Source organism: Vidua macroura, chromosome 14 (genome assembly GCF_024509145.1).
Source record: "Vidua macroura isolate BioBank_ID:100142 chromosome 14, ASM2450914v1, whole genome shotgun sequence".
NCBI classification, from domain to species: Eukaryota; Metazoa; Chordata; class Aves; order Passeriformes; family Viduidae; genus Vidua; species Vidua macroura.
The window spans coordinates 5,886,185-5,894,938 of record NC_071584.1 but is presented as its reverse complement, the minus strand read 5'-3'; the positions used below and the strand labels follow the sequence as shown (position 1 = coordinate 5,894,938).

General features: G+C 59.3%; 2 protein-coding genes across 2 annotated transcripts; both read left to right on the top strand.

The window, feature by feature from the left end:
- Positions 1-51: 51 nt before the first annotated feature.
- MARS2 (methionyl-tRNA synthetase 2, mitochondrial) lies at positions 52-3,667 on the top strand. The gene is made up of 3 exons (XM_053990572.1): positions 52-282; positions 435-769; positions 2,437-3,667. Exons 1-3 carry the CDS (start codon positions 81-83, stop codon positions 3,637-3,639), a joined length of 1,740 nt encoding a protein of 579 aa, XP_053846547.1. The 5' UTR covers positions 52-80; the 3' UTR covers positions 3,640-3,667.
- A 78-nt stretch (positions 3,668-3,745) lies between these two features.
- RAB33A (RAB33A, member RAS oncogene family) lies at positions 3,746-8,673 on the top strand. The gene is made up of 2 exons (XM_053990587.1): positions 3,746-5,641; positions 8,165-8,673. The coding sequence occupies exons 1-2, from the start codon at positions 5,417-5,419 to the stop codon at positions 8,621-8,623; spliced, it is 684 nt and encodes a 227-aa protein (XP_053846562.1). The 5' UTR covers positions 3,746-5,416; the 3' UTR covers positions 8,624-8,673.
- Positions 8,674-8,754: the final 81 nt, after the last annotated feature.

Here is an 8,754-nt window from a genome sequence, read left to right as displayed (position 1 = left end):
CCCGGCCCCGCCGCGCACGCGCCTCCCGCCGCTTCCGGGCGGCCGCTCCGCGCCGCCGCATCGACGGTGCCGCTGCCGATATGTGGCGGCCGCCCCGCCGCCTCCCGCGCCCGCTGCGCCGCGCCGCCGCCACCGGGCCCGGCCGCCGCCTGCTGCTCTCCACCCCCATCTTCTACGCGAACGGGCCGCCGCACATCGGACACCTGTACTCGGCGCTGCTGGCCGACGCGCTGCTCCGCCACCGCCGCCTGCGCGCCGCCGGCCCGGCTCGGCTCTGCACGGGTCAGCGAGACCCCCGGTCCGAACTCCCTCCCCCGGGGATAACCCCTTCTGCCGGGGCTGACCCCTCTCCCCGTGTCCCCAGGCCCCTGTGTCCCCGCGGGGCCGCGGGCTCCGGCCTCTCCCCACGGCCCCGCGGCCTCTCTCCGTTTCAGGGACCGACGAACACGGGCTGAAGATCCAGCAGGCCGCGGCCGCGGCGGGGACCTCGCCCGCGGAGCTCTGCGAGCGGGTCTCGGGGCTCTTCCGCCAGGCCCTGACCCAGGCCGGCGTCGCCTACACCGACTTCACGCGCACCAGCGAGCCCCGGCACCAGCGAGCCGTGAGGCACTTCTGGGGTGCCCTCCGCGATGGAGGGGTGCTCTACAAGGGCTCCTACGAGGGCTGGTACTGCACGCCCGAGGAGAGCTTCCTGCCCGAGAGCCAGCTGGCCGAGGGCACGGATGCCCAGGGCCGCCCCTGCAAGGTGTCCTTGGAGACCGGCCACGAGGTAACGGGCTGCGGGAGCACTGCGTGCTCACCTGCTGCTCTGCTCCAGCCAGATTTGGGGTGTTTAATGCTTCCCGTAGGCTTTTATTAATTTGTGTTGGCTGACACTCACCTGTATTTTAGTGGAGTGTCAGAGAGCTGCCAGACCTCTGGCAGGTGCACATCGCAGCTATGTGCAACGGGAAGGATTCAGCCCCTTCTGAGTCCACAGGCTGTCAGCCTGGGAATGGTGTTCTACAGGAGTGTTGACAGAAGTTAGCTGAACAGGAGGATAAGGGTGTATTTCACTGAGGGGTTCCGACTTTCAGACCTGTTTTGTGAGACAGTTCAGTTTGGCTTCTGGACACTTAAACATCTCTTAAGTGGATTTTGGCCCTGCCTAAAACACTGTAACATCACCTGCCTGAGGTCAGCCAGAATGGGTGTGCCCAGGGGTGTGGTACCTTCCCGAGCATCTCTCTGCCACTGTTTTCTTAGAAGGTGTGCAGTTACATGATTTGATCCAGCAGCTACACATAATCCTGCTCAGAGCTTAGCACAGGTTATGCTCCTGTGCTGTTTGTATGAGGCTGGGATGTGGGAGCGTTGGCCCACACAGAAAAGGCTATATTGGCAAATAGGAATTATTGAGAAAGCACCTAAGATAATTGGGGAAAAGATAAGTTTCCAGGCAAAGTAATAATTCTTTAGACTTAAAACAGCAGACTTCAAAGTCAAGCATACCCTGAGAATACTTCCTGGCTTCGCCTGTGTATTAAACTGTCCAAGGAAACAGGAGTGTGCATGGAGAAGAGAAGCTCTTGCAGTGTGGTGAGAAGGGATGGGAGGGTTTATTTCCAACCTGAAAGAGGCAATTGGGCAGTTTGTTCCTTGGATAATTTGTGAAGGAAAAGGGGGAGTTTGTACATGCCATAAACCCCAGACTTCTGGTGAGTGAGTGGGTTCTGGCATCCAGTGGAGCCTGGGGCTGAGGATGTACAGCTTGTCTTTGATGATGCTCTTCAGGTCTTCCTTGTACACTGCAAGATTGCTGACCCAGCCATGGATGCCTGAGTGCCTTATACAGCTCACTTGTACTACATCCACCCACCACGTTTTCACTGGTTTAGTTGAATGTGTCATTTAATGGCTTTAACTGTGGGGGAGAAGTGCTGTCAGTGCTGTAAGGAAACAAAGTTAGTGACTTAGATGCATTAAAGCATAAACTGAGGAAAAAGATGAGTATGGCCCCAGGAGAACAAAGGCAGGCACTAGGAGTGGCAGTAGGGCAGGAATTACAGTGTCATTTTGTCTTTTGATTTTCCACTATGATTGCAAAACTACGTTGTCAAGAAGGTGTATTCTCATCTCCCTAACTCCTTTCTGATGTCACATCAGCCTGGCAGGTGGAAAGGTGTTCCTTCCTACGGTTACCAGTATTTTTAGAAACAGGATGCTTAACCATCTCAGGTGCCTGAGAGTCCTCAGGTGTGTTCCTGGGGATGCCAAGGAGGCACTGTCTTGGGTAAGAAGGTTGCTGCTAGTCATGGAAAGGTGCTGACAGCTTCCCATGGCATGGGAGGACACGCAGACACAGGCAGTGTGCGACAGCCTCCATGCTGAGAACAGTGCGTGCAAATTGTCAGCCTGTTCTTGGGGCCATAACTCTTTCCTCTCCTGCTGTTCCAGGTGCACTGGACCAAGGAGGAGAATTACATGTTCAGGCTCTCAGCTTTCCGGGATCCCTTGCAGAACTGGCTCCGGGACAACCCACGTGCCATTTTTCCTGACCCTTTCTACCAGTGCGTTCTCCGCTGGCTGGACGAGGACTTGCCAGACTTGTCGGTGTCGCGTGAGCGAAACCGGTTGCAGTGGGGCATCCCTGTGCCCAGTGACCCCACACAGACCATCTACGTCTGGGTGGATGCCCTGGTGAACTACCTGAGCGTGGTGGGGTACCCCGAGAGCCACGGCGCGTGGTGGCCGGCTGTGCACCACGTCGTGGGCAAGGACATCCTCAAGTTCCATGCACTGTACTGGCCGGCGCTGCTGCTGGCGGCAGGGCTGGAGCCCCCTGAGCGTATCCTGGTGCACTGCCACTGGACTGTGCGGGGCCAGAAGATGTCCAAGAGCCTGGGCAACGTGGTGGACCCCAGCGTGTGCGTGGGGCAGTACGGCGTGGATGGGTTCCGGTACTTCCTGCTGCGGCAGGGCGTCCCGGAGAGGGATTGTGACTATTACGATGAGAAGGTGGTGAAGTTGGTGAATTCAGAGCTGGCAGATGCGCTCGGGGGGCTGCTGAATCGCTCAACAGCCCCCAGCATTAACCCCAGCAACACCTACCCACGCTTCTCACAACCCTGTTTCCCAAAGGTCCTGGATTCCAGGGAGGTAAAAGGCACAGGCAGGGTGTGTGTTGAGGACTACAAGCTCGTGGCAGCAGTGGCCTTGCTGCCTGTGCAGGTGGACAGTTATTTCAAAGGCTTCCAGATCTACAAGGCTTTGGAATGCATTGCCCAGTGTGTGAGGCAGACCAACGGCTTCTTCCAGAGGCACAAGCCTTGGAAACTTGACCGAAGGGATGCTGCAGAGCAGCTCTGGCTGGACACCATCCTCCATGTCACTCTGGAGTGCCTGCGTGTGTATGGGACGCTCCTGCAGCCTGTGGTCCCACACACAGCAGACAAGCTGCTGTCCCGGCTGGCTGTCGGGCCAGGAGAGAGGGGTCTCTCTGGTCTGACATTCCTGGCACGCTATGATGGAAAGCCATGTCCCTTTGAGGGGAGGCAGCTGGGACCTGACACTGGCATCTTGTTCCACAGGCTGGGCAAGTTGGAAACTATGAAGAAGAGAAAGCAAGAAGCTCAAGTCCCTGACAAACAGCTTCTGTGAATAAAAACTTCTCGGAATTCCTGGAAAACATTGTCTCTGTTAAAAGTACTTTCCTCCCATTCCTGGTGGTGGTGTGGAGGGGTGGGAAGCCAGCCTGAGCAGGGAGGATGAAGCAAGCCCTGAAGAGAGACAGGCTTGGTCCTGGGTCTCCTTAGTGTTGTGTCCTTGCACAGGGAGATGGATGAACAGTTGCTCTGCATGCCCTCATCTCACTTTTGGTCCACAGGTTTTTGACCAGGTCAGAAGTAGCTGGGGGTGGTCAGAAATGGTTCTGTGGGCCCATTGGGTCTCTCAACTGAGCTCCCTTTGTGGGCCAAAACTAGTCTGAGTGAGCCTTAGTGGGGACAGTCCTGTGTGGTTGCTCTTTATTCCTAGGGGAGGACAGTGCCATGGTGGGACAGTGTGTCTCATTCAGCAGTGGAGGACCTGCAGATGTGACCAGAATGGGAAAGAAGGGGATGTGTTTCACGAGACTCAGCTTTCTGAGGCTTTTCCACCTGTTGCGAGGCTTAGTGCACCCTGTTTCATGTCCATGCTGCTGAAAGCAGATGAGCACTGACACTCTGGGGTGGTGGTGCAACTGGGGATCTCTGGTAAATCCTTCCCAGCCTCTGGCTCCTGCAGGTCCCATCAGTGCTGGCACTGGAGGAGTCATCTTCCAGAGGCCTATTCTGGGGCTTTGGGTTCTTTTGGGATCACTCGGGCTGTGTGAGCAGGAGCACTGCAGCCCCTGGGGTTCTGCCCCATGTTCCCATTGGTCCCCGTGCCACTGTTGCTGTGCCACTGCCTGATGTTGTCCCAGTCCAGCTGACCTGAGTCCCCTCATCCCCTCCTGCCATGGCTCTCCTCTCCTCCTGCAGATTGTCACCTGCTCCCCTCACTTCTGCAATCCTTGTGTGTGTCCTTCCTGCTGCAGCCCCCGTGCCCTCGTGCCGTGGGTGCTGGCACCCCACTGCCCTGTTTCTTGGGGCAGGAGGGACACATCCCCTTCCCAGTCTCTCTGATGCTGGCACACGGGCGCTGTGGCTGCCCAGCTGGACATGGAGAGGGTCATTCTGGCACCGGCGGTTGTGATCCCACTGGCACCTCTTGGCACTGGGAACGTGTGGGTGTTGGTGTCCCCTGGTGTCCCCCGGTGTCTGCTCCCGCTTCGCTGTGCCCCTGGTCTCTTGCTCCCTCCCGGGAGGGGCCAGGCCCGCTGCCCGCAGCCCTGCCAGTCCCTGCCGTTCCGCTGGGAATGCCCGCGCCGGCCCGGGCTGAAGGCACTCAGTCCCCGGTGTGTGGCTCGGCGCAGGGCTGGCCCGGGGTCGGAGCTCTGAGCCGGGTCAGTGCCGGTGCCAGAGCTGGGAGCGTAGGGCGGAGCCGCGCGGTGCCGGTGCCGCTACGCGGGGCGGGGACGGGCCGTACCGTAGCCGGTGCGTGGGGAGGAACCGTGTGGTGCCGGTCCCGGAACGTGGGACTGTACCGGTGCCGGTACGCGGGGCGGGAACGTGCAGTGCCGTAGCCGGTGTGTGGGGGCTGTGCCGGTGCCGCTACGCGGGGCTGCGCCGGTGCCGGTGCGTGGGGTGGAGCCGTGTCGTGCCGGTGCCGGTCCTCGGGGCGGGGACGAGCTGTGCCGTAGCCGGGGTGTGGGGCGGAGACGAGCGGTGCCGGTGCCGCTATCCGGAGCTGTGCCGGTGCCGGTCCGCGGGGCGGACCCGGTGCCGTGCAGTGCCGTAGCCGGTCCGCGGGGCGACGCGCCCCTATGAGCCGGTGAGGCGGCAGCGGTGCGTGAGGGATGGCGGCGGGCGGCGGCGGAGGGCGACCGCCGGGCCCCGACCCCGCGCTGGAGCCCTACGTGCAGACCCGCATCTTCAAAATCATCGTGATCGGAGACTCCAACGTGGGCAAGACGTGCCTGACCTTCCGCTTCTGCGGGGGCACTTTCCCCGGCAAGACCGAGGCCACCATCGGCGTGGACTTCCGCGAGAAGACGGTGGAGATCGAGGGGGAGCGCATCAAGGTGGGCCCCGCACCGGCTCCAGGCTGGCTGACACCGGCCCCGGAGGGACCCGCTAAGCCCCCGGTGGGTCCCACACCGTGCGGTGGCCCCTGGTGGGCCTCGCTCCACCCTCTGTGGGTTCCACACCGGTTCCAGTGGGCCCCTCTCTGTCCCCGGTGGGCCCCGCACTAGCCCCGATCTGGCCGGCAGCAGCCCCAGCAGCGATGGCAGCCGGTCCCCTTCCCTGCCTCTTGCCAAACCCCTCCTGGGGGCTTTTGCTTTCATCCCAGTTGGAGGGAGGGAGTAGGGCCAGGGAAGAATTCTCATCCCTGTGTTGCAGAGATGGCCCTGGACCAGTCCCTGCTGCCTTGTCACTATTTCTGGGGTTGGCTTGAGCATGCAGAGATCAGAAGTGATGGCTCAGGGTGAGTCACCGCCACCCTTGCAATGGGCACAGCTGGATCCTCGCAGCATTGGGGTGGCTCCAGCTCCGGACACTGGACCAGTGGAGGGGTAGAGCTGCGGTGGGATGGGGGACATGACTCTGTACCACAGCCAGGGGGTCTGGGGGGCAGAGAACGGTGGGCTGGCAGCAGCCACAGTGGAAGGCTGAGAGCTCACATGGGTCAGCGGCAGTGGGCTCGGTGGTGGCAGCAGCAGTGCAGGAACCTGCTCCCAGCTGCACCTGGAGCTGCGATTGCAGCGGGATGCATTTTCTTAGGAAGGCTGGTGTGACACCTGTAAAGAATGATCAGTTCAGACCTGAAGAGCTCTGGCTGGTGTGTCAGAGCAAATCTGCCACTAGTAGGAAACCACCCAGGAGCAGAGTTTGTGGTGGAGCTTGGCCTGCCCAGCTGTGGGGATCAGCACCCACAGCCCCTGAGGCTGGTGCTGGAAGAACAAACATCGCTGCTGTACTGACAGATGGCTGATTGAAAGTTGAACTCACAATGAAACCCGACCTTGTGTTGGTGGGTGAGAGCTTTAGCTGTGCTCCTAGGCTGTCCATGAATGTTTTTCCCTCTCTCCTTTAGAGGTGCTCATTCTCCCTGCCCTCCCTGGCTCTGTGCAGCCCCACGGAGCCGTGCCAGTGTGAGCTGTGGTGCAGGCTGGCATGGAGCCTGTTTGCTGCCACTATCCGGAAAATGTTGCCAGGTTTTCTACCTTTGGAAATTATTTGAGCTTCAGTGGGCAGGAGTGGGAGGTAGTGCAGCAAACCAGCCTTTTCCTGGGATATGTATCCTAGAGAGGAGGTGAGAGGTGGGACAAGGACCCTCCTTCTCTTGCTCTGCCTGGGAGAGACTGGCTCTGCTTTGCCAGCATTTTTCAATTGGAAAGACTCCGAGGCAGTTACTGTCTCCATGGGTACAGGGCAATTTGGATTAACTTGGAAATTGCCACTTCCAGGCTACAAAACATTACCAGGAGAACCCAGAGTGACCCGTGGGGCACTCTGCTAGTTACCGGTGTTCAGCCAGACTTGGTGTCACTGAGCAGCACTGTCTAGGAGCAGACGACATTCAGCCAGTTCCCAATCCACCTCACTGTCTGCTCATCCAGCCCAGAGACCTCCTTGCATCTCTGTCACTTGGGTCAGGAAGTTGTCATCGATGGTGTCCTGGAATGTTCTGGATTGCCTGTGCTCTGCTGTGCTGTCCTTCCATAAGATATTGGGGTGGCTGAAGTTATCTGTGAGAACCAGGGGCTGCAAACACAAGGCTGCTGCTCACTGTCCACAGAGCACCTCATCTGCTTGCTCTTCCTGGCCAGGTGGTCTATAGCCAAGACCCCCTACAATGCCATCTGTGATGTTTGGTTCTTTAATCCTCCCCCATGAGCTCTGTTGGCTCCTCACCCATCCCCACAGAGCTCCTGGCCCTCCCACTGTGCTCCTACATAAAGGGTGGCTCCCCCGCCTCATTTTCTCTTTTCCTCTGAGAATGAGAACGTCAGCGTTCTCATTCATGGCGTAGGATTTGGTGCATGAATAGACATGGATCTGTTGGAATGAGTCCAGAGGAGGATGCAAAGATGGTCTGAGGGCTGCAGCTCCTCTGAAGTCAGGCTGGGAGAGCAGGGGTTGTTCAGCCTGGAGAAGATGAGCTTTAGATCCCCTTCCAGTGCCTGAAAGGGCTCCAAGAGAGCCGGAGAGGGACTTGGGACAAGGGATGGAGGGACAGGACAATGGCCTTAAACTGAAGGAGGCCAGGTTTAGATTGGATATTGGGAAGAAATTCTTGGCTGTGAGGATGGGGAGGCCCTGGCACAGGTTACCCAGAGCAGCTGTGGCTGCCCCTGGATCTCTGGAAGTGTCCAAGGCCAGGTTGGAGAGGTCTTGGAGCAACCTGGGACAGTGGAAGGTATCCCTTCCCATGGCAGGGGGTTAGACTGTATGATCTTTAAGTTCCTTTGCAGTCCAAACCATGCTGGGACTCTCTGAAACCCAGAGAGCAGGAAGCCCTCCTGCAACCCCTTCCCCAAGGCCTTGCCAGGGCCGTGCTCCACACTCCTGTGGCATCTTTTCTTGTCTGCTTTGCTTCCCAGGTGCAAGTGTGGGACACAGCTGGCCAGGAGAGGTTTCGAAAGAGCATGGTGGAGCACTACTACCGCAACGTGCATGCCGTGGTCTTCGTGTACGACGTGACCAAGATGAGCTCCTTCACCAACCTCAAGACGTGGATCGAGGAGTGCAACGGGCACGCGGTGCCCCCACTCGTCCCCAGGGTGCTCGTGGGGAACAAGTGTGACTTGAAAGACCTCATCCAGGTGCCATCCAGCCTGGCCCTCAAGTTCGCCGACGCTCACAACATGCTTTTGTTTGAGACCTCGGCCAAGGACCCACAGGAAAGCCAGAACGTGGACGCCATTTTCATGTGCCTGGTGTGCCGGCTGAAGGTGCAGCGCTCGCTGCCCTGCCGGGACACGGAGGGCTGGCCGGCGCAGCCCCAGCCGCACCCCCGGCGGCTGGACGAGGCCAGCGGGAAAGGCTCCTGCCCGTGCTGAGCAGGACCCGCCCGGACCCCAATAAAGGCTCTGAGCCCCCTGCGCTCCGACTCTTCCTTTGCGTTATCGTCTGTGATCGGCTCGGCTCGGCCACTATCGGCCGGTTCGGCCTGTAGTGCTCGGCTACAATC